General features: G+C 40.5%; 1 protein-coding gene across 1 annotated transcript in view; it reads left to right on the top strand.

Moving 5' to 3' along the window:
- Nucleotides 1-16,239, top strand: part of LOC126251303 (protein kinase C-binding protein NELL1-like) — a 364,874-nt gene that overhangs the window by 190,725 nt on the left and 157,910 nt on the right. Inside the window, exon 11 of the mRNA XM_049951630.1 lies at nt 15,937-16,053. Within this exon, the coding sequence (XP_049807587.1) occupies nt 15,937-16,053 (117 nt within the window). The remainder of the gene's footprint in view (nt 1-15,936; nt 16,054-16,239) is intronic.

The raw sequence follows: 16,239 nt of genomic DNA, 5'->3' as shown, positions 1-16,239 counted from the left end.
CTCGCTGTCTGGTCTCCTTCCCCAAACCAACCAACATCATTATTAGTATATTTTGCTGCTGTTTACATTTTTTCTTCAAAATGTAGGTATCTTGTATCTTCACTTTTTATTAGTTCTACAAGCATCTGGAATAATTCCCATTTTGAGGAGTTTACTATTTCCTGCACTGAATTCTGCAAAGTTGAAATGCTGTGTTCATTCAATTCTGTATTCTCTTTTAAATTATTTATTTCTAGTTTAGATCTTATTCCCAATAAGATTTCATTTGCAGTTTATCTTGAGCCTCTGTTATTAAACAGACAGTATACACTTGTATTAAAATGTTAGTACAGAAACATCTTGTTGTAGTTTTTGCTTTTGCAGTTGTTCAGGAAGTCCTGCTTTAATTCAGTTTACACTTTTTCATGTTCATTTACCTCACATCTAGCCATTGTCCATTTAATTACCCTATCACAGTTTATATGACTTTATTTCCTTGTTTTCATTACTAAATACAAAAGTGACAGAAGTTTACTAAACTGCACAATTAGCTCACCACATATTATTGTATAGTTCTCATAGACTGGTTAGCGTAAGTTAACAGTGGAAAGGATGGTGTTATTTGCTACCAGGGCAACTACAGCAGCACTGAAGTTGGTGACATTGTCAAAATAGGTAGTGTCATTGAAGTCCACAGTGGCACCAGCTAAGGCTCATCAGCTTTCTCTACAGCACCTGCACAAAGGATTTGGGGTCCCTCAATCTATTGAAAATTGCTCCTGTCTTGATGATGGAGTACACATTTGCTGGCTTTCTGTTTTTTATATGCAATATAAATCCAGTGATTTGTGTGTGTGACATTCACTTCCTTTTGCTGATAAACTTTAGAAAACTGTTTTTGCTTTCAGTTAATCTGATATTACCACAGATGATGTAAAACTGATCATTCAATCATATGTCTCATAAAAACCAATGATGTATGATAAAATTTCAAGGAGTTTCTGCAAGTTGAGGATGGTATTACTTAGGTTACACAGAAGCACTAAAATATGCTTTGTAATTCTGTACCATATCAATTTGATAAATTTTTGTAAAATTGGTATCTGTTGCTGCCAAATTATCTTTTAACAGTCGGCAGTTCAAACATACAGCAAATGATGGCATACAAGTGTCTGCCAACAGCAAAATGTGTGAAAGGCTTTAGGAAGAGTATGCAGTGCTTTGTAACAACAAATTAATTTTATTGAGGGAAAAAAACCTTGTTTCTCAAAGCACCTAGCATCCAGCACGTTGGTCTATTGATTATTCATATGACTTTGAAATGCATCCCTGTCAATATTTGAACACATTCTAAGTTGATTTCTGAATTAATCATAAGTTGATTTGTGAATGGAATCCTCGACACATCTAGAAACAAACTTCCCTGCAGACGAAAGGGGCTATATGAGCTGAGTGGAGTAAAGCCAAATGAATGAATGCCAACTGCTTTCTCGTTATGTGGTTGATTGGGTTTTGTGAATGATGAGCATTTTAAAATTACTAGCGAACTCCATAGATTCAGGCTACCAGATTGGAAATAAACGACTAACAGGAATAACAGGTAAGGATGATTATCTATTATTTTCTCGATGTATCGAAGAAAATGAAATTTTGTCAGAAACTTTGTGGTCAGATTGCTATACTAGTAAGGGCCAGTTGCACAGGCCCCATCCAGCAGCCGCTTTAAGTTCTATTCTGGAAGTAGCACAGAAAATGTGTTGTACAAACATGTAACTATGCCTAGCCGGAGAATAATCATGGTATAACTAAACTGGTGATTCTGGAAGAGTTAGTGAGGTTAACCGGTGAATAAGTTTTGACATTGGCAGGAATAGTTAAAGAATTAGTGATGACAAGACTGTTTGTTAGAAAGAGGAAGGAGAAAAATGGGGACATCACACAAATTATAGAAGAATATGACGATTCCAAATTTGTATAAAAATTTTGTACTACTACTTTTCGATCTCATGCTTGAGAAACTGGAGTGTATGAATGAAGTGTGAAACTATTTCCTAACGTAAAGCTTTTTGCTTATAGTGGGCCTAATAGGCATTTGATATGGATATAAAATGTAGACTGGCAATGGCAAGGAAATCATTTCTGAAGAAGAGAAAGTTGTTAACATCGAGTATAGATTTAAGTGTCAGGAAGTCGTTTCTGAAAGTATTTGTATGGAGTGTAGCCATGTATGGAAGTGAAACATGGATGATAACTAGTTTGGACAAGAAGAGAATAGAAGCTTTCGAAATGTGGTGCTACAGAAGAATGCTGAAGATAAGGTGGGCAGATCACGTAACTAATGAGGAGGTATTGAATAGGATTGGGGAGAAGAGAAGTTTGTGGCACAACTTGACTAGAAGAAGGGATCGGTTGGTAGAACATGTTTTGAGGCATCAAGGGATCACAAATTTAGCATTGGAGGGCAGCGTGGAGGGTAAAAATCGTAGAGGGAGACCAAGAGATGAATACACTAAGCAGATTCAGAAGGATGTAGGTTGCAGTAGGTACTGGGAGATGAAGGAGCTTGCACAGGATAGAGTAGCATGGAGAGCTGCATCAAACCAGTCCCAGGACTGAAGACCACAACAACAACAACAACAACATGGTACCTCGTGAATTATGTCCTGTCATGTAATAAAAATGACCATTTCTGCCAAAACAGTGTCATTTATTTGGTGTGTTTTACAATTGCTGCAGTATTAGAAAGGCCAGTTTAGTCTTATCTATCAGACAATGACACAATAGACGTAATGAGATTGAGAAATCACACTAGTCTTGGGTCCTATTTGTATTAACATCTTTTTTAGTATTAGACAACAACATTTTGATTTTTCATGTAGCAATATGTTGGACAAACTTTGATGAAGTAATAGATTCTTTTGCAGAAAGGAAAGCACGCTATGTAAAGCTGTAGCAAGATTAGAGAGAAAAAAATTCTAACGATTGAAGAAAAGTGTACTGTCTTGCTTGTCTCTTGTCTTTACTGGTTTTATGTATCTATATTTAATTTTATGTCACACAAAGCACCAAGTTGTTAGCTAATAGGGAATAAAGAGTGCAAATTTTCTGAACGAGTTCTTTTGTTTAAAAAAAAAAGAGAGGCAGGATGTCAAACCGGTCAATTGGAAGCAGGAGAGGCACCAAAGGACATTTTAATTTCCGCTGTCCTGAATATAGTTTTATGGTATCCATTACAAGATATACATGTTTCAATTACACAGGGCGAAATACAGCAACATGCGATAGAAGAATGCTGTGTGAAGAGGCTTGGCACTGCACTTTGGCACACTTAAGACCAAATAACATGTCTTACATTTCCTCAAGTACTTATGTTTCATGCATCAGCCACTTCAAAAAGATGTGCACTACGAAATGAACATGTTTTTGAAAATTCGATTTTTAATTTTTGACGTCCTATCTCAAATGCTCGAGGGACCAGGGAGGGGGGGGGGGGGTAACGCCACAATCTAGTATTGCTCCAGTTCACCCTGTTTCCTCTTCATTTACTGCTCTCATGCCAAATGAAAAGAAAACGGATGGATTTCTGTGGCCAGGAGCTATCAAGTGAATGAAAATACATTCACATAATTACGGAAGGCTAAGATATGGTATTAGTTTCAGATTTTATTTTATTTCCATCTTTCTGACAGTCAAGCATTAATTGCCTTGCACAACAATTAAGTTATTTTAGTCAGTTTGCTAAAGAAATTTTCCTTTATTAATCTTTTCCACTGAGGCAGTCAATATATTTGAAATGAAGTGTTTAATTCCACACTATTGGCTAGTTTAAACTGTTAATTGCATTTCAACATTTTCATCTTCTAGCACGTATGGCGTTATGCCATAATAAAGAACCACACGTGAGATAACACAGTACTGGTACTCCAAGAAAATTTACATCCTGAAAACCACATTGAAAAGCTTAATATCAGGTCAAGGCCTACTTCACTGGGAATCTGGACATACAAATGTGCACTTTAAATGTGCTCATTTTAGTATGGGTCATGAAATTCAGGTGCTCTTGGAGTGTCTTCTGATGTCTTGTTTCTTTTATGCCATAATGTAAGATCTTTTAATGTTTTACATGTACGAACATACGGGCCTCCTACGTCATCGTAGCTGCACAAGCATGGTGGTACCTGTTATCAGGCACTCTCTGGCAATTGTTGAAATGAACCTATTTCTAACAGGTAGCGGGAAAATATTGTGAATAATGGTTTGAAAAGTGTTACTTTCAATGTAAATTTCCTTTTACGCAAGTTGAACTATATGTGAGAATGTACGATGCATTTCTTAAATCACATAGCGTTTGACTCTCATTTAAAAATCAACTCATTGATAATGAGCCATTTAGATGAATTTTGAGCACAGAAGATCAGACATTTCTGATGTTATTAAAAATTTAACTGGCACATTTGTGTGATATATCTTAAAGTGTAATATGTGCATAAAAGACCAACATTATATGTGAAAGCTTAGGTTCTCTTGCAGCATATTAACCTCAGATACTAATATTATATATGAAAGATTTGTGTTTTTTATAGCAACTCCATGAAGGACCAGGAAATTCAATGCCTGTGTATAAAACCATAACAATTCAAAGGATTGATGAGCTACACCGTTCTGAGAGGAAATATACTGTCAGTTAACAGGGAAAAAGTATGTTTTCACCCAGGAGAAAGTGTATTTTTAATCGGGAAATCCGGAAGAAATCTGGGAATTTTTTTCCTTGTCCATGTATACACCCTGTAACAATTAATTGTGAAAACTACAGCTTTGTTAGTGGTGGGCATGATAAAACATCCTGTGAAACAACACTAAATGCCTTCTCTGAAAACAGCCTAGAACAGATAGTTAGGAAGCCCACTCATGCTGGAAATATATTGGACCTAGTGGCAACAATAGACCTGACCTCTTTGGGGATGTCCACATTGAAACTAGTATCAGTGACCACGATGAGATTGTGGCAGCAAAGATTACCAAAGTACAAAGGACATCTAAAAGGAGCAGGAAGATATATATGATCACTAAACTAGATAAAAAATCAGTAGTGTCATAACTCAGTGAGGAGCTTGAAATTTTCAGCACAAGTTAGGAACATGCAGAGGAACTATGGCTCATGTTTAAAAGAATAGTTCACCATGCACTGGGTAGATATGTACTTAGTACGAGGGTGGTTTGAAAAGTTCTTGGAATGGAACAGAAAAAAGTACTTACATCACCGAAACTTTTTTTATTTTTCAATGTAATCTCCTTGTAGATTAATGCACTTGTTCCAGCAATGTTCCAGTGACTTGATCCCATCTCGAAAATGAGTTTCCTCCAGGCCTGCAAAATAGTTGTCAACTCCGGCTATCAATTCTTAGTTTGAAGTGAATCTTCGTCCACCAAGAAAAATTTTCAGGTTTGGGTAGATATGGAAGTCTGACGAAGCCATATTAGGTAAATAAATCAAGTGTGGTGACAATTCATACCTTAGTTCATGTAATCTTGCCATGGTGACAGCACATGTGTGCGGGTGCGCATTCATACCTTAGTTCGTGTAATCTTGCCTTAGTGATAGCACATGTATGCGGGTGCGCATTGTCTTGATGGACTTTCTTCCTTTCTGAACCTGATCTTTTTGGCATGTCTTTTGCTGCAATTTGTCCAGGAGGTTACCGTAGTATTCTCCAGTAATTGTTTGCACAGTGGGGAGAAAATGTACAAACAGAATCCCCTTCACATCCCAGAACACTGATGCCATGACCTTTCTCGTTGAAGGAATTATCTTTGCTTTCTTTGGTGGTGGAGAATCAGCATGTTTCCACTGTTTTGACTGTTGTTTTGTCTCTGCACCCAAGTTTCATCTGTGGACACAAACCAGCACAAAAAATCTTGTTCATTGCTCCAAAAATGGGACAAACATTGTTCCGATATGTCTATTCTCATGTGTTATTGATCCAGTGTCAAGAGTCACAGCACCCATCTTGCAGATAATGTTTTCATTTCTAATTCTTTAGTTAAAGTGTGATATACCCTTCTAGATGACATTTGGCAAGCATGAGCAATTTCATGTGCTTTCAACCAGCGATCCTCCATGACCATTTTATGCACTTTTGCAATGATTTCTGGAATAGTGACACATCTTGGCCGACCACTTCATGGATTGTCATCTAAGCTTTCCTGACCAAATTTAAAGTCATTTGTCCACTTGGCAGCAGTTGAATACGAAGGAGCAGAGTCCACCAGTGTGTTCTGGAAATATGCATGAATGTCCTTTTCTTTCATACCTTTCTTTATGAAGTACTTAATCACTGCTTGAATCTAGATTTTTTTCCATCTTTGCAAATCACTACATGGGAACAACAATAGAGCCATGTCACCACCACAGCTCTCTTCCAAGAGCACTGACGTGACATGTGTTTTCAAGCAACAGTCCAATGAATATCACATAAACAACCCATTGCACTAGCGCTGACCTCTCTTGGTGATTCCAAGAACTTTTCAAACCACCCATGGAGGATGGTTCACAATGGGAGGGAACGTCCATGGTATATAGCCACTGCAAAGAAATTTTTAAAGAAACACAGATTACTACATAAATGATGGAATACAAAGCATAGGCTATGGATAAAGAGATGCTGAATAAAACATGTCAAGGGAGCATTCCATGATGCCTTCAATGACTACCATAGCAGAAAACTGTCAAGTGATCTTTCACAGAACCCGCAGAAATTCTGATCGTATATAAAGGCTATTAGTGGCACCAAAGTTAATGTCCATTCCCTACCAAATGAGACACGAAGTGAAATTGAGAGTAGAAAAGCAAAAGCAGAACTGCTTAACTCCATTTTCAAATGTTGCTTTACAAAGGAAAACCCAGGAGAAATGCCCCAATTTAATCCTCATATCACTAAAAAGATGAATGAAGTAAGTATCAGTGTCAGTGGTATTGAGAAACAGTTGAAATCATTAAAACTGAACAAAGCTCCATGGTCTGACGGAATTCCTGTCAGATTCTGTACTGAATTTGTGGCTGAATTAGCCCCTCTTCTCACTGTAATCTATTATAAATTCCTCGAACAAAAACCATGTGCAGTTCTTGGCAATAGGCACATGTCACCCCCACTTACAAGAATGGTAGTAGAAGTGATCCACAAGCCTGCCATCCAATATCCTTGACATCTATTTGTTGTAGAATCTTACAGTGAAGTGCCAAAGAAACTGGTATAGGCAGTCATATTCATACACAGAGATATATAAACAGGCAGAATACAGCACTGTGGTCGGCAATGCCTATATAAGACAACAAGTGTCTGGTGCAGTTAGATTGGTTACTGCTGCTACAGTGGCAGGTTATCAAGATTTAAGTGAGTTTGAATGTGGTGTTATAATCAGTGGATGAGCTATGGGATACAGCATCTCCAAGGTGCCCATTTCATGAGTGTACTGAGAATATCAGGAATCTGGTAAAACATCAAATCTTTGACATTGCTGCAGCTGGAAAAAGATCCTGCAAGAACGGGACCAATGATGACTGAAGGGAATCGTTCAATATGCAACCCTTCCACAAACTGCTGCAGATTTCAATGCTGGGTTATCAACAACTGTCAGCATGTGAACCATTCAATGAAACATCATCGCTATGGTCTTTCGGAGCCGAAGGCCAACTCATGTACCCTTGATGACAGCACAACACAAAGCTTTACTCCTCAAAATGGTTCAAATGGCTCTGAGCACTATGGGACTTAACATCTGTGGTCATCAGTCCCCTAGAACTTAGAACTACTTAAACCTAACTAACCTAAGGGCATCACACACATCCATGCCCGAGGCAGGATTCGAACCTGCGACCGTAGCGGTCATGCGGTTCCAGACTGTAGCGCCTAGAACTGCTCGGCCACCTTTACTACTCACCTGGGCCTGTCAGCAGTGATGTTGGACTGTTGATGACTGGAAACATGTTGCCTGGTCGAACAAGTCTTGTTTGAAACTCTATCGAGTGGATGGACGTGTACGGGTATGGAGACAACCTCATGAATGCATGGACCCTGCATGTCAGCATGAGACTGTTCAAGCTGGTGGAGGGTCTGCAATGGCGTGTGGCATGTGCACTTGGAGTGATATGGGACCCCTGATACTTTTAGATACAGTTCTAACAGGTGACACATACGTAAGTATCCTGTCTGATCACCTGCATCCATTCATGTCCATTGTGCATTCTGATGGACTTGGGCAATTCCAGCAGGGCAATGCGACACCCCACATGTCCAGAATTGCTACAGAGTGGCTCCAGGAACGCTCTTCTGAGCTTAAACACTTCTGTTGGCCACCAAACTTCCCAGACACCAACATTATTGAGCATATCTGGGACGCTTTGCAACATGCTGTTCAGAAGAAATCTCCACTCCCTCGTACTCTTATGGATTTATGGACAGCCATGCAGGATTCATGGTGTCAGTTCCCTCCAGCACTACTTCAGACATTAGTTGAGTCTATGCCACATTGTGTTGTTGCACTTCTGCATGCTCGTAGGGGCCCTACACAATATTAGGCAGGTCTACCAGTTTCTTTGGCTCTTCAGTGTAGAACATATTATGAAATCAAACATAATGAGATATCTTGAACAGAATGACCTTATCAATGCCACCAGCATCAATTTTGAAAACTTTGATCATGTGAAACCCAACTTATATTTTTCTCACATGACATACTGGAAGCTTTGGATAAAGGCAGACACATGCAGTATTTCTTGATTTCTGAAAAGCATTTGGCTCTTTATTGCACCTACGCTCATTGAAAAAAGTATTATTATATGGGGTATCAAGTGAAGTTTGTGACTGGATTGAGGACTTTTTGGTAGGGAGGTCGCAGCATGTTATCCTGGATGGAGAGTCATCAGATGTAGAAGTAGCTTCAGGTATGCCTCAGGGAAGTTGGTTGGGACCCTTGCTGTTCGTATTGTATATCAATGTCATTGCAGGCAATATTAATAGTAAAATCTGGCTTTTTGTAGATGATACAGTTATCTGTAATGAAGTACTATCTGAAAGAAGCTGCATAAATATTTAGTCACATCTTGATAAGATTTGAATGTGTTGCAGAGATTAGCAACTTGCTCTAAATGCTCAGAAACTTAAAATTGTGCACTTCACCAAATGAAGAAACATAGCACCCTATGACTATAATATCAATGAGTCACTTTTGGAATCAACTAATTCATACAAATATGTGGGTGTAACACTTTGTAGGGAATGAAATGGAATGATCACATAGGGTGAGTCATGGGTAAAGCAGGGGGTAGACTTCAGTGTATTGGTAGAATACTGGAGAAGTACAATCAATCTACGAAGGAGATTGTTTACAAATCACTCTTGCGACTGGTTCTAGAATATTTCTCAAGTGTGTGGAACCCATACCAAACAAGTCTAACAGAGGATATTGAATGTATATAGAGAAGGGCAGCATGAATGGTCGTAGGTTTGTTTCATGCATAGGAGAGTGTCACAGAGATACTGAAGGAACTGGACTGGAAGACTCTTGAAGACAAATGTAAACTATTCCAAGAAAGTTTGTTAGCAAAGTTTTGAGAACCGGCTTTAAATGATTACTTTAGGAATATACTACAACCCCCTGTGTGTCGCTCACATAGGGATCATGAGGATAAGATTAGGATAATTACTGTATGCACAGAGGCACTGAAATAATCATACTTACCATGCTTCATAAGTGAATGGAACAGGAGGAGATCCCAATATCTTATATAATGGGACATATCCTCTGCCATGCACCTCATGGTGGTTTGCAGAATATGGATGTAGATGTAGATGTTGTTTTGAGCTTGTAACTGAGGGATATGTTGAGATTCTTGGTAAATCAGTACTTTCTGAGTTTGACATATAGCCAGCATAGAAAAAGTAAATCAGCCTATAAATTTCTTCACTGTAAATATTTTTATGTAAGTGTAGTTTTTAAAACTTTTAATCACTTCATTTTCATCAATAAGTGGTCAGTTAATCTCAGCTAGAAAATGCTTTCTGCTCTAATCAGTCACTTCTGAAAAAAAATGTATATTTATGTGAGAGAAGTTTCATTATAAAAATCAGTACTGTAATGTTAGTGCAGTAACTGTATTCTCATAAAACACACTTTAAAAACTTGTATCTTATTGAACTGTGAAAATATTAGTTTGAGGTGAATTCATTGACAGTGCAAAAGCAGCTAATTAATTTTATTTTAGTTACAATGATATTTTGAATCTTTTGTTGTCGTGGCAGTTTTGCCAACGATGCAGATGGCCAACAGCAATCTTCTCACAAACCTGACATGCACCATGCAGTTTTCTATGGTCAGGTCTGCTTTTCGGTGTTTTGGCTGCAGGTTGCTCTGGATAGATGTCACTTGGCTGCAATCCCACATGGTGAACTCACACACAGGACTGCGGTCTCAGGCAACTGAAACCAGTTGCCTGAGACTGCATTTACATGTGTGAGTTGCATTTGCATGAGTGTGTGTGTGTGTGTGTGTGTGTGTATTGTTGATGAAGGCCTTAATGGCTGAAAGCTTTAATTGTGAGAGTCTTTTTGTTGTGCCTATCTGTGACTCAGCACCTCCACTATATGGTGAGTAGCAACTTCCTTCTCATAGTAATGTTACATTCCATCCTGGATTTTCCATTGTTTGAATATACTAGAAATCAATCCTTATGCTAAAAACATAATAAAAAGTATACAAATAAAACTTTTTCTTTACTTACTGAATGTGGGTGATGCAGGAAAGTATGTTTCATGCTTTACATATTGTGACACTACCAAAAGTATATTTATAATGACCATCAGGGTTCTTTCTACTCAAACATCTCTGAAATTAAGTACAAAACAGACAGCTCATTACATACCACAAATGAAATTGTAATGTAATCCACTGACGTACCTGATGATGAGGCTGTAAGCTTTAAAAACACATCCTGGGAGAAAATAAAAATGATTGATACAGACAAATGTTTTAATTTATGTTTTCAGTGTAGGAAAAGACAGATTGCTACTTAACTGTAAAGAAGAAATGCCAAGTTGCAGACAGACACAATTAAAACACACTCACATATAGCTTTTGGCCACAGCATTTGTCAGTAAAAAAGACACACACACACACACACACACACACACACATACACACGCACACACACACAGAAGCAAGCACACCTCACATACACATGATTGCCAACTCCAGCATCTTGGGCCAGAATGCAACATCACACAGGATGCAAGCGCAATCTGGATGGATGGGGAAGAGGAAGGGGAAGGGATAGTAGTGTACGGATGGGGTGAGAGCCGAAAGCTGTCTGGTGGAGTATGCAGGGGACTAGACTGCCAACAGGCATAGGGTCAGGAAGTTGTGGGGCAGGGAGGTGGGTAAAAAAGGAGCAGAAAGGAGAGGGGCATGGAAAGACAGGCAGATGCATTGGCAGAGGGCTCTGAATATACAGGGTGGGAGTTGAGAATGGAGAGGAGTTGATAGGACAGAGGAAGTGGGAACTGTTGGTTTGAGGGTGTGGGGACAGTATGTTATCATAGTTTGAGGCAGGGATAATTGTGGGAGCGGATAATTCATTGTATGGTTAACTCCCATCTGTACAGTTCAGAAAAGCTGGTGGTGGAGAGAAGGCTCCAGATGTTTCAGGTAGTAAAGCAGCCATTGAAATCAAATGTGTTATGTTCAGCTGCATGCTGTACCACAGGGTGGTCTACTGTTCTCTTGGCCGCAATCTGGCTGTGGCCGTTCATCCTGAAGGGTAGCTGGTTGGTAGTCATATCAATGTAAAAAGCTGCAGAGCTCATAAATGACATGGCTGCTTTTACAGGTTGTCCGGCCCCTGATGTGGTAGGATAAACTTGTGACAGGACTGGAATAGGAGGTGCTGGGTGGGTGGATTGGTCAGGTTTTGCACCTGGGTCTTCCATAGAGATATAATCATTGTGGCAATGGGTTGGGATTGGGAGTGGCTTAGGGATGGACAAGGATGTTGTGGAGGTTGTGTGAGTGATGGATCACAATTTTAGCAGGGGTGGGAGGTATCTTGGATAGGACGTCCCTTATTTCAGGGCATGATGATAAGTAATAAAAGCCTTGGCGAAAGATGTGGTTCAGTTGTTCCAGTCCATGGTGATACTGGGTGATGAAAGGCCCTGGTGAAACCCTCAGCATAGTGAGCAACAGAGTTTTTGTCACTGCAAGTATAACATCCCGGGTAGCCAGGCTGTATGGGAGGGATTTTTTTGGTTAGAAAGGGATGATGGCTGCCAAAATTCAGGTACTGATGGTGGTTGGTGGGTTTAATGTGGATAGAGGAGCAGATGGTGCCATCGAAGAGGATGAGGTCAATATCTAGGAAGGCGGCACATTGGGTTGAGGAGGACCATGTGAAGCGGATGGGAGAGAATGTGTTGAGGTTGTGAAGAAACAATGATATGGTATCTTGGCCCTGAATCCAGATTATGAAAATATCATCAATGAACCTGAATGAGACTAGCTTCTGTAGATGACCCATAAAAAGGTTGGCATATGAGGGTCCACACAGATGCCCATGCCTGTGCAGCAGATATTTTTTTATATATCTTCCCTACAAATGGGAAGTAGTTGTGGGTTAGGACGAAGTTAATAAGGTGTATGAGAAATGCGGTAGTGGCTTTGGAGTCTGAAAGACATTGGGAAAAATAGTGTTCAATAGCAGGAATCCGTGGGCATAATGGATGTTCATGTGTAGGGAGGTGGCATCACCAGTGATGAGTAGAGATCCAGGAGGTAAAGGGATGGAGATGGTGGAGAGGCATCCCAGAACCACCTCCGCTCCCTCCACAAGATACTACTACTCTACAGTCCTTACTCCATACATCACATCTCTGAAATTGCATCCTTTGTCTCCGGCAAGTGAAGGAGCATTCCAGACAACATCTCCATAAGTTATCCAACCTGTTGACACCCTACTGCTGCCTTGGGGTACAACTATCCAACTCCTATTGTACCCAAAGTGTTCCTCCTCATCCACCCCTCATAGTAGCTAGACCCCATGTGAATGACTTTTTCAACTCTCCACATCCTCCATAACTCCCTTCCAACACTCCACCATATCCCAATCCAGAGCCAAAACATTTGCATAACACTGTTGTTAACCTTTCCATCAAAACCATCAACACCACAGGAGTTTCAGTTCTATCCAAAGGCTTCATCTTTAGTCCTAAACTCCAATTTAACCAAGCTGGACTTGTCAAAACCTACTCTCCTTCTTCGGATCCCTACAACGGAAGAACTTCCTTGCCACCAATCCCTCCAACCAAAACCACTCTAATTCCAACAGTGAGCCTTGCTTCTTCCAGTTCATACCACCATCCAACCATGATCCTCCCCCCCTCCCACCTAACCACCCACTGCTCACCTTCAAGGAATTCCTTACCACCAACGTAGCCTCACTATCCTTCCACAGGTCCCTTCCTCAGAGCACCAGTCTTTCGGTAGAAGTAAGAGCAGCCACACACAACATCAAAACAAATCCTGATCTAATCCTTCCTGTAGACAAAGGTTCCACCACTATTGTTATGAATTGCAGTGACTACCTAGCAGAGGGCCTCTGTCAGTTGTCTGACTCCTCCACCTATAAACTCTGCTAGAGCGATTCCATCCCAGAAGTCCAGCACAAACTCCAATCCCTGCTTAAAGCCTTAGGCTCTTCCCAGAACATCTCCCCTGAATCCACTTGCCTCATCAGCTCTATGATATCCCACACACCCACCTTCTACACCTTCTACATGCTCCCCAAAATCTACAAATCCAACAGTCCTAGACAGCCCATTGTGGCTGGTTACTGTGCCCACACAGAAAGAATTTAGGCCCTCATTGACCAGCCTCCAACCAATTGCTCATAATTTAGCCTCCCATGTCAAAGACACCAACCACTTCCTTCACCGGCTGTCCACCTCTGCCTTCCCTTTACCTCCTGGATCCCTACTCATCACTGTTGATGCCACCTCCCTATACACCAACATCTCTCATTCCTATGGTCTTACCGCTATTGAGCACTAACCTTTCCCAATGTCCTTCAGACTCCAAACCCATTACCACCTTTCTCATACACCTTAATAACTTTATCCTAACCCACAACTACCTCTCATTTGAAGGGAAGGTAATTAAAAAAAAATCTGCAGCACAGCCATGGGCACCCTCATATGCCAACCTTTTTATCGGCCATCTAGAGAAGACCTTCCTAACCTCTCAAAACACCAAGCCCCTAGTCTCCTAGTCTGGTTCAGGTTCATTGATGATATCTTCATGATCTGGATTCAGGGCTAGATACCATATCTTCGTTCCTTCACAACCCCAACACATTCTCTCTTATCTGCTTCATGTAGCCCTCCTCAACCTTGTGTGCCAGCTTCCTAGATGTTGACCTCCTCCTTTCTGATGGCTCCAACTGTACCTCTGTCCACATTAAACCCACCAAACACCAACAGTACCTGCATTTTGACAAACTCCCTTGCTCACTATGCTGAGAGATTCGTCAAGGCTGTCACAGACAGGCACTGTCCCCCAGACCTTTCCTGGAAACAAATCACCCACACCATTTTACGTCACACTCCCAGTCCTCCCACCAACCCTAAGAACCAGCCACAAAGTAGTGTCTCCTTCATCCCTTAGTACAACCCCAGACTGGAACACAATATCTTAGTTTATCCCTTTGCCACTCCAAATCTCACCCCCTGACAACAAGGATCAATATCCCTATGGAAGAATTAGGTGCAAAACCTGCCCAATCCACCCACCCATCACTTCCTATTCCAGTCCTGTCACAGGTCATCCTACCTCATCAGGGACCAGGCCACCTGTGAAAGCAGCCATGTCACTTACTAGCTCTGTTGAAAGCATTGCACAGCTTTTTACATTGGTATGACTACCAACCAGCTATCCACACCAAAAAAGGCCAATGCCAGAATGCAGCCAAGAGCAAAGTAGACCACCCTGTGGCAGTGCACTAAGCTGAACATAACACACTTAATTTCAATGGCCTCTTCACTACCCAAGCCATCTGGATCCTATCCTCCGCAACAGCCTTTCTGAACTGCACAGATGGGAGCTATCTTTACAACACATTGCCTGCTCCCCTAATTATCCCAGCCCCATCCTACTGTAATGTACTGTCCACACACCCTCAAACCAACAGTGTCCACTTACTCTGTCCTATCAACTCCTTCCTATTCTCATCTCCAACCCTGTTTATTCGTAGCCCTCTGCCAATGCATCCACCCATCTTTCCCTACTCCTCCCCTTCTTTGCTCCTTTTCTCTCCATCTCCCTGCCCCACAACCTCCTGGTGCTGCATTTGTTGACAGTCTAGTCCCTGCACACTCCACCAGACAGTATTTGTTTCTCTCGCCACCCATATACTGCTGCCCCTTCCACTTACCCTTCCCCAATCCATCCAGATTGCTGTTTGCATCTCACATGATGTCGCATTCCAGCCTGAGATGCTGAAGCTGGCAGTCGTGTGTGCATGAGATGTGTTCGCTTGTGTGTGTGTGTGTGTGTGTGTGTGTGTGTGTGTGTGTGTGTGAATGGTGCATATGTGTGTTTCCCTTTTACTGATGAAGGCTGTGGATGAAAGCCATATGTGAGTGTGTTTTAATTGTGCCTGTCCGCAGCTTGACATGTCTTCTTTATGGTAAGTAGCAATGTGTCTTTTCCTACATTGTTGATATTTCTACCTGGAGTTTCCATTGTTTAATTTATGTCATAAACTTTCATAATTTTGAAACCACAGCCCAACGTGGACAACATGTCATTGAATTTAATTTGTCTTTATTATTGTTGCTCTACATTATTTGATTTCATTCTTACATCAAACACAATTTAATTTTGGAGATACAGTTTTATATTTTCTTTTTACAGATGTAGATGAGTGTTCTGAAGGTCTCCACACATGTCATCCCTCTGCAAAATGTATTAATACAGAAGGGAGTTTTCAGTGTTCTTGCAGTGATACTGAAACACCCAACTGCAAACTAAGTAAGTATGTTAATGAATTGAATCCTGATTTTTTATATAGAAATGACTGAATGAATCTTATTTGATTGAATGAAATAAATACTTAAGATTTTCTCATATATTGTTTTTTATCCTGAATTCTAAGAGGCTTGTTATTTTCTGTGACTTTTTTACAGCTATCAACAATTTTTCCTCTTTTATATCATT

The sequence above is a fragment of the Schistocerca nitens genome, chromosome 4, assembly GCF_023898315.1.
Source record: "Schistocerca nitens isolate TAMUIC-IGC-003100 chromosome 4, iqSchNite1.1, whole genome shotgun sequence".
In the NCBI taxonomy this organism is placed as follows: domain Eukaryota; kingdom Metazoa; phylum Arthropoda; class Insecta; order Orthoptera; family Acrididae; genus Schistocerca; species Schistocerca nitens.
This window is presented reverse-complemented; position numbering and strand designations above follow the sequence as displayed.